The 17782-nt window shown below is 39.8% G+C and overlaps 1 protein-coding gene across 1 annotated transcript in view; it reads left to right on the top strand.

Annotated features, from left to right (window-relative positions):
* Atm (ATM serine/threonine kinase) overlaps positions 1-17782 on the top strand; it is a 97672-nt gene extending 79890 nt beyond the window's left edge. The window contains exons 52-63 of the mRNA XM_051156467.1: positions 193-351; positions 1007-1145; positions 1242-1324; positions 2720-2860; positions 3813-3929; positions 8898-9047; positions 11378-11543; positions 12279-12365; positions 14276-14390; positions 15066-15129; positions 16578-16714; positions 16818-17782. Coding sequence (XP_051012424.1) covers positions 193-351; positions 1007-1145; positions 1242-1324; positions 2720-2860; positions 3813-3929; positions 8898-9047; positions 11378-11543; positions 12279-12365; positions 14276-14390; positions 15066-15129; positions 16578-16714; positions 16818-17001 — 1542 coding nt within the window. The 3' untranslated portion in view covers positions 17002-17782. The remainder of the gene's footprint in view (positions 1-192; positions 352-1006; positions 1146-1241; positions 1325-2719; positions 2861-3812; positions 3930-8897; positions 9048-11377; positions 11544-12278; positions 12366-14275; positions 14391-15065; positions 15130-16577; positions 16715-16817) is intronic.

The raw sequence follows: 17782 nt of genomic DNA, 5'->3' as shown, positions 1-17782 counted from the left end.
CTCTCTCTCTTTTCTGGTCTCTCTCTCTCTCTCTCTCTCATACACACACACACACACACACACACACACACACACACACATACACTACTTACTGTACAGTAATGGCATTTTGATGTGAAATAACATGAAAAGCATGTATATTTAAACTTTTTCTATTTGTATGGAACTAAAAGTTACTAATATTTTTGGTAGCTGATCTCTAGGATTTCAATGGATCACCCCCATCATACTTTGTTCATCATATTGGCCTTAGCAAATGCAAACAAAGATGAATTTTTGAGCAAACCAGAGACAGCAAGAAGGAGTCGAATAACCAAAAATGCACCTAAAGAAAGCTCTCAGCTTGATGAGGTATTTGGATTAAATACAAGCACCCTTCTGTGTTGTGACAGTCTTTCTTTCCCGGGACATTCCTTTCTTAATTCCCAGAGACTTTAAGAATGTATATTGCTTTTTGTAGTGTTTAGATTCTAAATCCTTTATTATGATGATACCACCCAAAATTGGGTACCAATTCCTAAGCATTTTCCAGAGCATAAGGACCTGTGTGATTTTGTTTTCTTGTAGCAGTGGGCAAAGAAAAAGCAGATTTTGTTTTTAAAAGATTTATTTATTTTTAGTGTGCATGAGTGTTTGGCCTACACCATATATTTTTATCTGGTGCCGACAGAAGCCAGAAAAGGTTTTTTTGATTCCTTGGATGTAGAGTTGCTGTATAGGTTCTGGGAACCGAACTCGGGTCCTCTGAAAGAGCAGCAAGTGCTCTTAACCACTGAACCACCTCTCTAGCCCCAGAACAACAGATTCAGATTCCTGAAAAGTGCCCAAGTCATTAGCCTTGAATTTCTTATGTGTGTATTTCACTCACTGGATGGGTGTTTGGTTTCTACTTGAGGAGTTATAGTCCTTCCGCTGTCTGGATCTGTGCATAACTTCTCTTTGTATAGCTCCAAGAAGTGGTTCAGTGATGGTCTTGTTCTGTCGTGTTCTTTGATGCTGATGATAGGATCGAACAGAGGCTGCAACCAAAATAATCCACACCATCAGAAGTAAGAGATGTAAGATGGTGAAGGACATGGAGGTGCTCTGCGACGCCTACATTATCCTGGCCAACTTGGATGCCTCTCAGTGGCGGACTCAGAGAAGTATGTGTGAGAGCAGCACTGCTGCTGTTCCAGCCTGACCTGCGGTGGTTGGCCTGTTTGTAGCTGTCACTAATGTCTCTTTATTTTTAAGTGTAGAAGGCATCAGTATCCCAGCAAACCAGCCAATCACTAAGCTGAAGAACTTAGAAGATGTTGTTGTTCCCACGATGGAAATTAAGGTAACTTACCATTAACTCTTGATTTTTAGTAAGACTAAAGTACACATTAGTAGATTAAATTTTTTATAGATCTTTTTATACTTTCCAAATGGCTAATTATTGTAGTTTTGTGTGTTTCCACCTAGAGGTGATCTGTATTAGATATCCTTTGCCTAAACCCTAAGATAGTCACAAGGTTCTCCTGAGAATTCCCATTGTTTTATTTTATTGTCATTTTAGCACTAGGGACTGAACCTAGAATATGCTGGGCAAGCCTTTATATACTTTTAATTTTGAGGCAGGATCTTAACTGATTGACCTTGAACCTGCTCTGTAATTCAAACAAGACTGGAACTTGGCAATCCTCCTGTTTCAGTCTCGAGCACCTGGGACTATACGCTATGGCCCATTGCATTTTGCTTTCACTTTATTTTATTATTATTTTTAAGTGTGTACATGCACACATGGGTATGTGTATGCGGCCCATAGTAACGGAACAGTTTACCACTGAATGATACCTAATCTCTTGGGGTTTGCAGGTGTACACCACCACTCCTTCGGTTTTTGTTGTAGTTGTCATTTTTTAATAATTCAATACGCCGTGGGATGTATTGCTTATTACTTTATTCTATTATTTAGTAAAACAACAGGTGTTATAGTACTTTTCTACTGCTGCATGTACGTACTAAAGTTAGCTATCCACAGTGATCTTTATTCCTAGAAGTACCACGTGGGCAGGCAGGGTGTATGTAAAACTAAAGGTTGCCATTTTAGAGACGGATGTGTTAAGTATGGTACAGCTCTCCTTCAGTTTGTACATTACAATTAGTGGGTTTTGTTACTGAGTTTGACCTGTTGCTGCATCGTTCTGGTTCACAGATACAGACTGTTGTTTAATGGAATATTTCCTCTTCACTTTTCAAAATTTACCTGATGTTCTTGTGAACTTAATAATTTATTAGATTATTTAAAACATGTAAATGACAACTGAGTTCTAATTTCTCAGTAATTTTTCAGCAACACTGTCTAATTGACTTGAAATGCTGAAGCTTTATTAAAAGATGTTCAATGAAGTAAACGATGGTATGTGTCCCTTTAGAGATCTGGGTCGGCAAGATGGCTACCACATAAAGACATTTGCTGGCAAGCCTGTAAGCCGGAACTCAGCCTTGGTACCAGCATGGTGATACACATATGTGTGCTCACCCAAATGTGCACTCACACCAAATAAATAAGCCAATGTAATAAAAATCTACCAGTGTCACCTATTCACACTTTAATTAAACCAAGTAAATTATAAATCCAGTTGTTAATCAGCAGTGTGTTGTCATTGTTCTGTTTACTGTTTATAATTTGCTTTTCTTCCATGTTAACTGTTTATCTGACTTATAATAATTATTTGCCACAATTTATTAGGTCGATCCCACAGGAGAGTATGAAAATCTGGTGACTATAAAATCATTTAAAACAGAATTTCGCTTAGCAGGAGGTTTAAATTTACCAAAAATAATTGATTGTGTGGGTTCTGATGGCAAAGAAAGGAGACAGCTTGTCAAGGTGAGACTTCCTGTTCCTGATAGAGTCCTTAGGGGGTTTATGACATCAAAGTCAGGAGAAGCTTTTTTCTTGTGGCTTTCTCTGAAAGGCTATACTTTGTTTTCTTTTCTGCTGTTGTGGATTAGACCCAGGGCCTGGCTCATGCTCTTCATTTCTCCACTTCTGAGTTACATCCCAGCTCTCTTTTAGGTCTTATTTGAAATGAGGTCTTGCTGAGCTGCCTGGGCTGGGCTTGAACTTGGGACCCTTTTGCCTCAGCCTCTGAAGAGCTGAGAGTGTAGGTCTGCACTCCTGGGCTTGGGAGGCTCTTGTGTAGTTGATTCAAGAGAAAGAATGTTACCAAGGTATACACACACCAGGAGCTTGCATGTGAAGAAAGCTTTTGGTGGTGCTTAGAACGGATTCAAGGCCCTTCCTCAATGTACTGGGCCTGACACTGTGCCACCTGCTACAGTACTGGGAAGTAACAGCATTCCTTGCTTTGCACTGCTTGCTTAGGCGCTTTTGAGATCTGGGTGAAAATAGAAGAGAGATGAAATATTACTTTTATTCGTTTGGTTTGGTTTTCTGAGACAGGGTTTCTCTATGTTGCTTTGCCTTGCCTCAAATTCACAGAGATCCACCTGCCTCTGCTCCCCCAAGTGCTGGGATTACAGGCGTGCACCACCATGCCCAGCTTTAATATTACTTTATTCAGGTATTTTGTACTGTGCCTTCAGGTGAGGGAGTTCAGTTTTAGAGAAGCAGCTAAAAGAAACTTGGTCTTTTCTATCAGTCTGCTTCCCACTTTCACAGTTTTTTCTAAATTAAAAATGACAGTAGGTATTAATTATTCAAGAGACTCTGAAAAGGAGCATAGAAACTCAGAATGTTTTGTGCTGCCTGTTATTAGATGACTCTGTGTGCCTGTAATAAAGTAAACTGTGCCTGTTTATGTCTGGTTGTTCTGAAGGGCCGTGATGACCTGAGGCAGGATGCTGTCATGCAGCAGGTGTTCCAGATGTGCAATACACTGCTTCAGAGAAACACTGAGACTAGAAAGAGGAAACTGACTATCTGCACATACAAGGTAACGTATGTCCATTCAAGGTGGCTTGAATTCTGGCGCTTCCCCCAAGAAAAGAGTTCTGTGAAGGAACAGCTAGCAAATATTTCAGACTTTGAGAGCCACTTAGGTCTCTTGTATATTCTCTAATTTTTACTTATGACTTTTTAAATCTGTAAAGCCATTCTTTGCTCACAGGCAATACAGAAATAGACTGGTGCTGGTTTTGCTTTAGAGGCCATAGATTGACACTGTCTGTTTGGACAGTATAATCCTATTACTTATGGCTAGTTGGCATTAGCTATTTTCTACAGTCTACAGAAATAGCCTCCCTTTATTGTATTAAGTAATGTACCATAGGGCTTATGCTGCCATTTATAATATGTACATAGTTTATTTTATAGGTACTTTATGACCATTTAGGTTGTTTCTTGGCGTGTGCTACTACAAACAGTGATGCTCTGCACTGAACAAATAAAGTGAACATGCATGTTTTATCATGTTCATGTCAGTCTGTTGGAGAGATTTCCAAGAATTGGATTGATAAGTGAGAGGACACATGCAACTAATTTAGTAGATTTCACTAGAGTTTAGTCAATAGAGTTAGATCCATTTTCTTTTCTCCGCAATTTACTTACTTGACAACCTTTACGTCATGTTACTCTATTATTTCTTCTACTCTTATGTCAATTAGTTAGCTCTTTTCCTGAGAGATAGAGATTCCATAGGTTTGTCCTTTTCTGGCTTTGTTCCCACGTTTTATTCCCTCTCTTCATCCTCTGTCACTGTAATGACAGGACTTCCTGTTGCTGCATTTTCCATTTCCCAGGAAGATGTGAACCAACTAAAAAGCATTATTTCACCTTCTAGTCGAGAACCAGTTATTTTCACAGAGTCTTAGTAGTTGTTTCTTTTACTTTGAGAAGGATCAATGCTGCAAGTATTTTCTCTAGAAATTTAAATATTTTACTAGGAGCTAACTAAACATTAATACTTATTTAAAAATGCAGTTGCCTTCACAACAGTTAGAATATGTAACAGTGTGCTCATTTCATCAGCACACGTGCTAAAAATGGAACAATACAGAGAAAATTAGCCTAGTCTCAGCAAGAAGAAAAAGTCTGTAACATGAATAAACTGTCCAGCAGTGGTGTTAACAGGGTAAATATTGGAGTGGATAAAAAAATTAGGAAAAATAAAATGTAAAGGAAAACTAAGGTGTGTCTTAAATGGGATGGCATTGAAAAATATCAGCCTATTTAAAAATAATGTATAGATAGTAAAATTTCAACAAAATATTTTATAAGTGAGTATTGAGTGCTTGCCTAGCATGATGTATAAGGCCCGGAGTTCTGTATCTCACTCTGGAGTGGGGTGAGGATGGAAGTGGAGGAGATCAATAAAACTGAATAAGTCTTAAAACATTTTCTGGTCTACATTCCAAAAAACCCAGTATGGATGCTACCGACTACGTTGCATCCCAGTCCAAAGATGTTTTTAAGACATTCTCAATTAATGCTAAAAACAAAAGTTAAGGGTCTATGAAAGCTTTTCTTTTCTTTCTTTCTTTTCTTTCTTTCTTTCTTTTTTTTTTTTTTTAAGATTTATCTTAAATGTATGAGTGTTTTCCTTACATCCATGCCTGTGCACCACATGTGTACCTGGTGCCCTCGGAGGTCATAGTCCCTGAAACTGGAGTTACAAATGGTTGTGAACTGCCATATAGACACTGGAAACTGATCCACGTCCTCTGTAAGAGCAACAAGTGTTCTTAACTGCAGACTATCTCTCCAGCCCCCAAAGCTATATTTTTAATGTGGTTCAGATTATTAGTACTCAAGCTTTAGAACACATCACCACTTAAAAGATTTGTGTTCCCTTCTTCCTGTTTTCTCTCCCTGCTTTTCTTTCTTTCTCCACACCCACCCCATCTTTGTCTGTGTGTGTATTTCAGACCAGGTTTCCTTTAACTCAGACTTAATATATAGCTGAGGATGACTTTGAACTCCTGATCTTCCTGTCTCTAACTCCCCTAGTGTTAGGATCACAGATCCCACCACTGCACCTGCCTTTCAAGGGTTTGTTAATACAGATTGCTGGGCCTGTGTGCAGGGTTTCTGTCAGGCTTCTGGAGTGGAACCTGAGACTGCATTTTACCTGGGTGCCAAGTGATGCTGATGCTGTCCTGGTCCAGGGACCACACTTTTGAGACCCACCAGTCATATTTATATGTTTAGTCTGACTTAGCTGTGGGTCAGGTTGAAAGCTGTGTGAGTGGTTTCCTGTCTTAGCGAATAGAAGCTCTGTCTTCTGAACACAAGAACGTTGTTATGTTCTAGATCCTAGGCTTTCAGATTGTGCGGATGACAACTAAAAAATTCGCTTTGTACTGGGGGCTGATGTCCTTGGTGTTACTGAGTATCACAGCAGCATGGGCTTTCAGAAGCAATTCAAGTCACTGGAAAATTTACCTGTGGATTGTGGCTCAGTAGCTCTGGTCACTTTGCTCTTTGGAAATCTAACCTACTTTTAATGACTCCCTGCTTGGTTTTCCTTCAGTCTCTAAAAATAGACCTGTCAGCTGACATATAACCATTTAGGACTACTTCCTGTAAGGTTAGGTACATAGAGGACTAAGGCATCTCAAACTCAATAAATGTAAAGTAGAACTCTTGCTTAACCATCTCAACTTTCAAAGTAATTCATTCTTCCTGCCTCAGCCTGCTGCTTTCAGTCAGAATGAAGCTTAGACACCTTACTTTTATTTTATGGAAACTTCATACATGGGGCTCAGGAGCTATCTCAGTGGGTACAGTGCTTGCCTTGCATGCATGGCAATCTGAATTTAAACCAAAGGCTTCCTTGGAACACAAAGCATAAAGTAGTTCTACCTATTTAAATATAAAAAAAAAAAAGTTTAGAATTAAAGATGCCGTAAAAAACAAGGGATCCATAGAGAAAGTGAATTGTAATATTTTAATACAAGATTAATGTAGTATTAGCAACAAGAAATTCATATGTAGAATATACCAGCAGTTCTTATGCAGAATTTAAAGATTGTCATTAGGGGGGGAAAAAAAAGGAAAGAACAGAATTTATAAGAAAAATTTACATGGGCAGTAAACCTATAGTGATATTGTTAGACATCTGAAAAATACAGACTAAAACCACAGGGCGCTGCAGCTAGTGGGAAGATGGCGAAAGGTAAAAGGCAGACAAACATGTTGAGGAACTCAGTAGCAGCTTTCCTGGTAAAGCTATAAATTGCAGCCGTCACTTTGCGTAGTCGTCTTAACTAAGTTAAAGATAGTACATTCCCTGTGACCCTGTTTTTTAATTCCTAGCTTATATATTTACCAGTAGACTGTCACTACAGCAGTAAGTCAGGAAAACTGTGAGGACCTCTACAACTGCTGCTGCTAGCAGAGTGTCAGTCTGCAAGAGGCAAGAAGGAGGTCTTGTTCAACACTACTGAGCCGCCAGTGTTGATCCAAACTTGAATCTAACACCGAGTAGTTTAATTTAGGCACATCTAAGCACAGCACAATTGGGAAAATGTTTGCTGGTGATAATTAAATCAATCCCATGTGCACAACAAAACTTAAGACATGACTACATCAAAGCTCTTGTAAAGTTCAAGTGACATAAAAATAGGTTCTATGCATTACCTAGGAAAGCAGGCTCGTGGTATAAATGTTCGTGGTAAGGGTCTGGGGGAGGATAAAGCTGTAGATTAGCTGGGATAAACAAGCTGAGGTAAGGGTCTGGGGAGCTGGTGTGGCCTGGCCATACACAGCACAGAAGTCACCAGCTTTTAACCATTTCTGCTCCTAGTCTTCTGAGCAGAAAACAGGTTATAATCTCTCCAACAGGAAATAAGAAAACAATACCAACCAACGAAATGTTGAAGTGCAAGCTAGAAAGTTGTGCAGTGTGTGTGTGTGTGTGTGTATAATATATATGTACACATATTACTTATTACAGTCATAGAATTAATGATAGTTAAGATACAAACAAAGCCAAACTTGAGAATGTTAAGTGAGAGAAAAGCAAATTGCAGAAGCTCACTTAACATCTTTTATTTAAAGTTTGCAGTATCTTGTCCTCTAACCTTCTCTTGCATGGTTTGCACTTGTACCACCAATAATAATTAATTCATTAAAAAAAAATAAAATCTGCAGCTATTTTTTTGTAGATAGCTTTGAAAATAAAACACCAAAGTTACCTGAACATGATAAGGCAGTGCATTGTGGTGGAGGGAAGAGGTGTGAGTACAGCAAGAGGCACAAAAGAAGCTTCTCCTCCCTTCCTGCAAATTTGACAAAGTCTTAGAATTGGTTAAGCTGTTTAATATATAAAATAGTATTCGTTTCTTACTATTTTTGCATTTATATATTTATAGTGTACCATGATTTAAAAACACTTAGTAAAACTTCTCATTTTCATTTACAAATATATTTTTCTGTTCTTGAAATTAGTAAAGACTATAAACAAAAATACACATAGTTGAAAAATGAAAATATGTTAAAGTTGAGACCACAGTCTCAAGTAATTGTTTTTCTAGATGAAATTCCCAAGTTTTTTGGTTAACAAATATGTAAGGAAAGTAGCAGAGATGGAGGCAGGAGCATCCCAAGTTCAAGGACTCCAGGCTATGTAATGAGATCCTGTTTCGGAAAACAAAGTGTAATGAAAGCAGAGTTCATCCTCTACTAAATGAACAAATTAATTATGGATCAATCACAGATAATGATGAGTTTCATTAACAGGAATGGTCTCTCAGAGAATTGTGGGTGCTGAGACAGGTGGTTTCTCTGAAGTCTCAGGAGAAGCTAGGACGATCTTATTTTTGAGCCCAGGTTTATTTTGTGCTTCCCTCCAAGGAGATCTTTCTCCTGTAGACAGAGATGCTAGTAAGTCTGGCTGGGGTGGGTGATTATCAATGGTTCCTTAATGCCTTTCTATAATCAAAGGTATTTGATTTGACCTCAGGTGGTTCCGCTCTCTCAGCGAAGCGGTGTTCTTGAGTGGTGCACAGGAACCGTCCCTATTGGTGAATATCTTGTTAACAACGAAGAAGGTGCTCACAAAAGATACAGGCCAAATGATTTCAGTGCATATCAGTGCCAAAAGAAAATGATGGTGAGTTGAAGGGTTATTTAGTAGTTTATAAAGCTACCAAATATTATAAAATACAAATATTTATGAAATAATTGTTGAAGAGACTAAGTAAAAACAAGATGTAAACTCATCAAGATGAACATATGTGTGAGTATAATAGAAGGGTCTTTAAACAATATGAAGTCCTTATCCTTTCATCTTAGAAATAGAAACATTGTCCAGTTTATGCTAGTTTGCTGCCAGTTTGTGATAAGATGATTCATAATAAGACAAACAAAATACCAATTAAAATAAACAAATTAAGCAATTTTACATGAAACAGACTTTCTGAAATAATTTCTGTGCCGTTGGCTGTCCGGTTTAACATTTACTTGCTGTTTTAGCAGCATTTATTGAATGCCTCCTGTCAGCCAGGCACCATGCTACGGCTTCACAGGTATTAAGTGAGATGTCTTGACATGGTAGAGCAGAGCCTTGAGCCTTGTCCGTCCAAGGCAAACATCATTTGTTTTCATTGTGATTTCTGTCACATGGTTTTTGTTAGTCTGTTTTAATCTCAATCTCTCTCTCTCTCTCCCCTGTGTGTGGGGGGGGAACACGCTCATGTCATGGCACAGATTTGAAGGTGACAGGGCAACTCTGTAGAGTCATTCTCCACGTACGTTGTGTATGTGGGAACCAGAGATTGAACTCAGGTTGCCAGGCTTGCATGGCAAGCCCCATTACCTCCTGAGCCACCTCACTGGTTCCCAAAAGGTTTTTTTTTTAATAGGTCTTCAGCATTTGATGGAAGACACACATGTGTGATGGAAGACAGCATTTATGCAAGACACATGTGTTAAAGAATAGGCTTGCAGGAGGATATGCTTGTGCCTGGCGGGGAGGAGTGCAGAAAATCGATTCTTGAAAGGCTTCATGAGTGAGAAGGCATTTGAACTTTGAACCCTGTGTGGTAAATGAGTAGGTGTTCTAGGCAGAAGCATACAAGCAACAGAGAGGAGGCCTGCCTAGGTATAGACTGCATGGGATTAGGTTGTAGATAGGATAGATGAGGCTGGAGTAGGAACTGATCCAAAAAGCCCAAGTTTGCTATAAAGAGTAAAGATATCAGATTTACTTTTGTGGGGGAGGAAGGCATTGAGGCAGGGGGTGTCTCTAGTCCTGGCTGTCCTGGAGCTCAAGATGTAGACCAAGCTGGCTTTGAACTCACAGAGATCCACCTGCCTCTACCTCTTGAGTGCTGGGATTAAAAGATACATTAAGGAGGCAAGACTGATAGAATTTGATTGATTAGAAGATATTACACTCTTAGAGAAAGACATGGGGAAAACACGAGGTCTTTCTGCATAGGACTTTAGTCTTCAACAGTAAAGTCAGCAGTTGGCAAATAGGTTCACGTGAAATTAAAAAGCATCTTTACAGCAAAGGAATGAGTTAATTAAATGAAAAGGCAGCTTCCAGAGTGGGCGAAAGCGTTTGCCAACTATGTATCTGACAGGAGATTAATATCCAGAATAAACAAGGAATTAAAAAAAAAATAAGATGACAAATAGGCTAATGAAATGAACAGCTCACAAGATGAAATCTGAATCTGAATGAAGATGAGAATAAGTGTCCTGCCCTACTAGATATAGAGATGCTCCCCACCTAAACCATCCTGGAGAGATGGCTCCGCGGGGAAAAGGGTTCCTGCTGCTAAGCCTGGCCACCGGAGTTCAGATCCCAGCACCCACGGGGCGGGGGAATATATTCATATCACAATGTATATTTTATTAAAAATTAAATAACAAAACAGTGTACAGAAAGGTGTGTTCTTCCCAGTTTTCTGGATAGTGAGGCTAGATGCTATGTTTGGATTTAGAAGGATTCAAGGAACGATGTTGAGTGGGAAATAGACTGGCCTATCACGCGAGTTAATTAGAGGTGCCTGGGCCATCTTAGGACGTCATTGTCAGATAGATGAACACTAAGCCACTGAAGTTGATAAGCTGTGCTTCAGGAGAGAGAGACTCCAGAGAGGTTTTAGAGGACAGAAGTCTGATGTGCTCGTGCTGTGACACCGCCTTAGATTACTGGAAGCCAACTCTAGCATCTCCTGTGTCATTCCATCTATATTATAAGACCCTTCAAATCAGAATTAAAAGCACTCTAAGAGACAGGATCCTAATGGGATTGCCACTTGAATTAAAGGTTTTCCTGACCAAATTGCTAACCTCTTGTAGGTAGAATGTCTTTTTTATCTTTTTATTACCCCTATATTCTATTAGCTGTTTCATCTAGAAGCATTGTGGATATTAGTTGAATGACATGAGCATAATACTGAAGAAGTGTTATAAATGTTCTCTTTAAAGGAAGTGCAAAAGAAATCTTTTGAAGAGAAATATGATACCTTCATGACCATTTGCCAGAACTTTGAACCAGTTTTCCGTTACTTCTGCATGGAAAAATTCTTGGACCCAGCTGTTTGGTTTGAGAAACGATTGGCATATACGCGTAGTGTGGCCACGTCTTCTATTGGTAACCTTGAATATCCTATGTACTGTTCACATAACTGCATTCTGTCTTACAAGAGGATGGTAGTGGTAACAGAAGTTGTTGCTCAAACTATCCTCACAGTGAGATCATAATGTTTGTTCATCCTGATTGTTAACTTGCAACCATCCATATAGAGGGGAATTCTACTCTGAGGTAGAGAAATAAAACCAGGTGTGTTTAGTTTTTAATATAGTGAATGTGGTTTATTTTCTTTCCCTTCAATATAGATTCTTTGAAATTTTCTTTGGAAAATAAATCCTTTGATATTGCCATTTGACTTTCTTACTATTCTTCTGTACAGAATCAATGATTCATTTTGCTTAATACAATCTCAGAACAGAAATTGTGATCTGTGTTTAAATACTTGATATACAATATATGTTTTGACTTTTTAATTGTTTATGAGATTGGAGTAGCGTTAGTTAGATGAAGCAGTTAACAAAATCCTAGAGTATGAGAACTAATAGAAGTGAATGTCTCGTGTCTCAAATAGACTGTCTCATGTTAATTTGCAACTAAAAAGTTTCTTCTGCCACTGTTGTACTGTACTTAGAGTGGCGGGGAATTCATGCTTAGGCAAGATCCTCAGTACTTATGGGAACCTTTTCTGCTTTGAAATGGTACTAGCTGAGATTATGGTTGAATGTGTATTAGAGATTTCACATGATTGATTTTTGTTTTGGGTTTTTTGTTTTGTTTTGTTTTTTTCTTCCCTAGTTGGTTACATCCTTGGACTTGGTGATAGGCATGTACAGAATATCTTGATAAATGAGCAATCAGCAGAACTTGTACACATAGATTTGGGTGAGTAATAAAAGTTATATATCTTTCATTAATATTTAGCGATCAAGGACTATGCCTATCAGCACATTACAAATATGAGGAAGTCAGGCACATCAGCAGAAAAATATAACTTAGTTCTCTCTTATGCATGAGCACCTGTGAGAGGAGTGGCTCTCTCCACCTGTAATGATGAGTAAATCTCACTGAAGAGGTAGCCATTGAATCAAGGCTTCAAGAAAAGAAGGAAGGGTGATTGAGGAGATGGCGTGCTAAAAAACTGGGAGGGGTTAATTAATGAAGGAAGCTAAAGAAGTGGTGAGGTCCTAAATATTGCCAGAGAGAACTGTGCCTGTAATTAAGTAGCTTGAGGCAGAACATGCTAGTGAATTAGTAAAAAGATAGGTTGAAGAACTTGGAAATTTAATCTGTTAAATGGTGGGAAGTGAAAAATATTTAGCTAGGAGACAATCATGTTTGAATTTTGAGTAATTTGGATCAGGAAGTTAAGAGAGAAAATGACAGTGTAGACACGAGATGATGAAGAGTTGTAAAGACCAGAAGATTGGATTTGAAGATGTTTTTGTAGTACATTGTACCATTAAAGTTAGTTGTGCAGAGTGGGCAGGGGATTTCTAGACATCCAAAGCATCGAACAAAGGAATACAGCAGATTTCATAAAAAATTTAAAAATGATGAGTTTTGTACATTCTTTCAAGACATTAATGAGATTTCCAGATAGCAATGGCAGCTTAATATAAAAGAAAGAGTTTGGCTGTGATGGCGAGTCATCCTCATCAGCAGTAGAGATGCTGAAGTCGCTGGGCTGGAGGAGTGACCTCACACTGAAGACAGAAGCATGGGGGATGCTACTATTGAGCAACTAAACCACAGTGGGGCTCGTAGCTCATGACTATAATCCCAGCACTTACAGGCTGAGGCAGGAGGTTTGCTGTGAGACCAGTCTGGGCTATGAAATAAGACCACCATATAAAAACAAACACAAAGAAAAGTAAGGCTTACAAACAAAGAGGAGGGTCTTCTTAACCACTGACCTATCTCTTCAGCACATCAAAGGAAATGGTCCGAGAAAAGGCATCTTTCAGCCCTTAAAGAGGCATCTTTGGAGGAAAATATTCCATGAAAGCAATAATAAAATCTAATATTGACTACAGCAGAAAGTTGGAGTGAATACAAGTGTGATTTCATTTACATAATTTGATATGACAAAATTATAAAAATAAGCAAATTAGTGATTGTTAGATGTATGGCAATGTGTGTAGAGATTTGCAAGCCCTGTGGAAAAAGTGGGTGTGGCTGTAACAGGGCCATATGAGGATCCCTCGGTGATGGGGTGCTGTGTGTCCTGGCTGTGCCAGTGTCCGTATCCTGGCTGTGATAACTGTACTGTAGTTTTCTACCATGGGAAAAACTGGTAGAAAGTATGTGCACTATTTCTTAGAATCGCATGTGAGTCTGTAATTACCTCAAAATAAGCATGTGAGGCTGTATCTCAAAACATTTTTATTTAAAATGTTTTAAAACATTAATGCTTCAGTCTTCTACATTTAAACACACCCGTTAACCAGCTTTAAAATCATCCTTTAGGGCTGGAGAGATGGCTCAAGTCGTTAAAGGCTAGGCTCAAAACCAAAAATATAAAATCATCCTTTAATGTGCATTCCTTTGTCAAGAAGCTGTTACTTGTGCATTTGGAGTGGTTCTCATAGATGGATCAAGCTGAGGGAGGCAGGAAATGCAAAAATAGAATAATACATATTTCATATATGTGAATTTTAGAGATAGATATATAGATATATATCATCCAGGACTAATAGAACTTGAGAGACAGATAGATTATTTGCTGCCTTTCCAAAGCTAGCATGGTGAATCAGCCCATCAGACTCACTTGCCTCATGTCTCTCTTGTTTTAGGAGTGGCTTTTGAACAGGGGAAGATCCTGCCCACTCCAGAAACAGTTCCTTTCAGACTCAGCAGAGATATTGTGGATGGCATGGGCATCACTGGTGTAGAAGGTGTCTTCAGAAGGTAAGGGAGGAAAAGCAGACAACTTTTGTTATCAAAATTATCCAGCTAGTAAATTTAAGTAGACAATGCAAGGTGCTTTAGGGCACTAAGGAAAAGACCTTTGGTACAGACACTCACAGTTCTTTCCAGCCTCCTGGGACTTAATTCAGCATGACATGTGTTGTCATGCCTAGTCTCCTCTGGGACAGGGCCATTTATGCTGTTAGTCAGTCTTAGCTGACTCACCCTGATTTTTGCTATTTTGTTGATGCTCATTGTTGATGATATTAAGGAGATGATAGTTTTGTCTAAAACAACCATGTTCCAATATAACTCCCACCAAGAGATTTTGCTGTTCTTCATAGTTTTCCCAGCAAAGGTCCATAGTCTCAGCTTGTCAAAGTAAATTAATACTCGCCTCAGTAATCAAGACAAAGCATTTCACAGTAGTACTGTCTTCTTTTATAAGTGCTGAGCTTAGGAAACATAAACACACACGTTTGCATTTGTATATATTTGTATTAATTTCCACAGTATCTCTTAAATGTTGCCTTAGTCAGCTGTTCTGCTCTGAAATGCAATCTTGGGAATTGCTAGCAAGGTTCATCTAAGTATGTATTCGTAAGTGCATATAGACAAAGGTTGAAATATTGGTGTGCTGCAGAATGTGTGTTTGATATGTGTATCACCTTGCAGATGCTGTGAAAAAACAATGGAAGTTATGCGCAGTTCTCAGGAAACTCTGATAACCATTGTAGAGGTAAAGTATGCATCAGGAGGTCTGGCTCCCTTGACCAGTCAGCATGCCTTGTTAGAAGGTCACTCACTCCAAGACCACTGCTGCATTTCATGCGGAGTGGTGCTGGGCACACGCAGAAAGGGGCACAGTGGACATGGTCAGATATCACAAAGGTGGGGGTTAGAAACGGTTCTGGTCCCTTCACATTCCTTGTAAAACTACAGCATTGCTAGGTGATCTCCAGTCTTTTAATACATAAATGAGCACTTTGACATCTCGGACATCCGACATGGGCCTGAGAGGAAGACTCAGTTGCCAAGGTGCTTGCCCCACAAGCATGAGGACCTGCGTTTGGGTCCCCAGAGCCTATGTGAAAACCTGGCTGGCATGGCGGTGTGTGTTCATGGTCCCAGCACTGGGGAGGCTGAGACGGGGTGATCCCTGGGGCTCACTGGCCAGCGAGTGTAGCCAGATTGGTTAGTTTCCAGTTCAGTGGTAGGCACTGCCTCAAAAAATAAGAAAAGAGATTGAAGAAAGCACCTGACATCACCCCTCTGGTCTCCAGTCACACCCACATATATGGTTGTGTGTGTGCCCATAAGGTTATGTCTGTATGCATCCCATATGGGATTACTTTGAGATTGATTTCCCTACAAATTTCAGAGCTAATTTAGATGGAAATCAGAGTGTCGGCAAGCACAACTGAAGAGAGAGGTTGGCTGCTAGGGCTCCTGCAGTGCCTGTCTGCTATTCAGCTTTGAGACAGCTCACCTGAGTGGAGCTGTGGCCTGCAGAACATACGTGTTTAAGTCAGGTTCATCATTTCACGTTCACCCAGGACAGAGAGGGAAGAAAGTCAGACTTCCAGTGCTTATGACATTAATCCTACCCAGTGAGAGCTGGGTACCTCTGGCAGTCATGAGCAAACCCGGGAGGGATGTGTGTGGTGAGAGCTGAGCTGTTTACTGCGCAGGGAAACAGAGGAAGTAGGTGCAGGCCTGGCTGCACACAGGTGTCATCTGTATGCTTCTAAAGAGTAGGTGCTATGAGTTCAAAACAGACATTTAAGGATGAAGTAGGAGCAGGGGGCGTTGTAAATTACTCCTCCTATGCAGACAGGGTTAAGAGTCATTCATTTTTCACTGGCACTAACTATTCGGCCTGTGATAACAAGGTGGAGCTATGCCCTTTCAAAGATTAACAGGTGGCCACAGTGGTCTGAGAAATTATTTACATCTCCACTTAATACATCACTTTAGAAACTGCATCCCCCACCCCACCCCCGACACACAAAGTTCTGTGCTGCCCCTGGTAAATCAGTCCAAATTTCAGAAAATCAGTTGCTATTTTTCCCAATATTGAGGATTGGTTTCCAATTCCCTGAGGCTTGTGACTCGTGTTATTTTATATGTGGTTGCTATTGTTTTTTAACTACATAATCAGAGTGCACATCATTTTTTTCTGTTTAGGTCCTTTTGTACGATCCACTCTTTGACTGGACTATGAATCCTTTAAAGGCTTTGTATTTACAGCAGAGGCCAGAAGATGAAACTGAGCTCCACTCTACTCCCAATGCAGATGACCCAGAATGCAAACGAAGCCTAAGGTGGGAGATTTAAGGAAGGACCTGCTGTTAGTGACTTAGATTTTGTTATTCCCGGGCCCTAACTGTTGTACCTCATTGTAATCTTTGTGTTTCTTATCATTAGTGATATTGACCAGAGTTTCAACAAAGTAGCTGAACGCGTCTTGATGAGACTGCACGAGAAGCTGAGAGGCGTGGAGGAAGGCACTGTGCTCAGTGTGGGTGGGCAAGTGAACTTGCTCATCCAGCAGGCGGTGGATCCCAAAAACCTCAGCCGACTTTTCCCGGGCTGGAAAGCTTGGGTGTGACCGTCAGCACGGGGATTACCCTTAAACTCAGACTTCAGAAATTACATCTCGCCCACCATATTTGGATAGGAATAACTGCTTTTGAACCAGTTTTCTACCTGATTCATCACCACCAAAATATTAGTATTTCTGTTCTAGTGTGCTAGAAGTAATAGCTACTCAGGATCTACTCCTAGGGTACGTGGTACCTCTTAGGATCATGCTTTGTTACCGCAGTGGGAGCAGCAATATACTCCAGAACTGCAGACAGTAGGAGCAGCAGAGTGAGCTTTGTTTGTGTGTGCACTAAGACAGGTTCATAACTTCTGCTTTGAACAATCTTTACTTAAAGCGTGTTTCCTAGAGTGTGTGTGTGTGTGTGTGTGTTTGTCACACAGGAATAATGGAGTACTTCATAATACCATAAGAAAGGGCTTCTTTAAAATTATGATTGTCAGTATGTCATAGGAAACCCACATTAAAATGAATGTTGGGCTGGAGTATGGCTTAGTGTAGAATATGTGCCTAACCTGTATGAGGCCCCATGTTCAAGAGCAGAATTGCAGATTAAAGAGGGGGCGGGAAAGCATGTTGAAAGCAAAGTAGTATAGGTTGAACATCCTTAATTGCAGAATCCAAACCATGAGATGTTTTGGTGTCCAAAACTTTGTGACATTGGGCACATTTCAGACTTTCGGATTAGGTACAGGGTTAGTCGTAGCTTGCAGTCTGCACAAATGTCCAACACCAGAAGCAGCTCTGGTCCTCAATACTTTCAGGAGGGGACACTGCCTAAGCCTGC

The sequence above is a fragment of the Acomys russatus genome, chromosome 14 (genome assembly GCF_903995435.1).
Source record: "Acomys russatus chromosome 14, mAcoRus1.1, whole genome shotgun sequence".
Taxonomy (NCBI): Eukaryota; Metazoa; Chordata; class Mammalia; order Rodentia; family Muridae; genus Acomys; species Acomys russatus.
The sequence above is the reverse complement of the archived record's forward strand: the minus strand, read 5'-3'. Positions and strand labels throughout refer to the sequence as shown.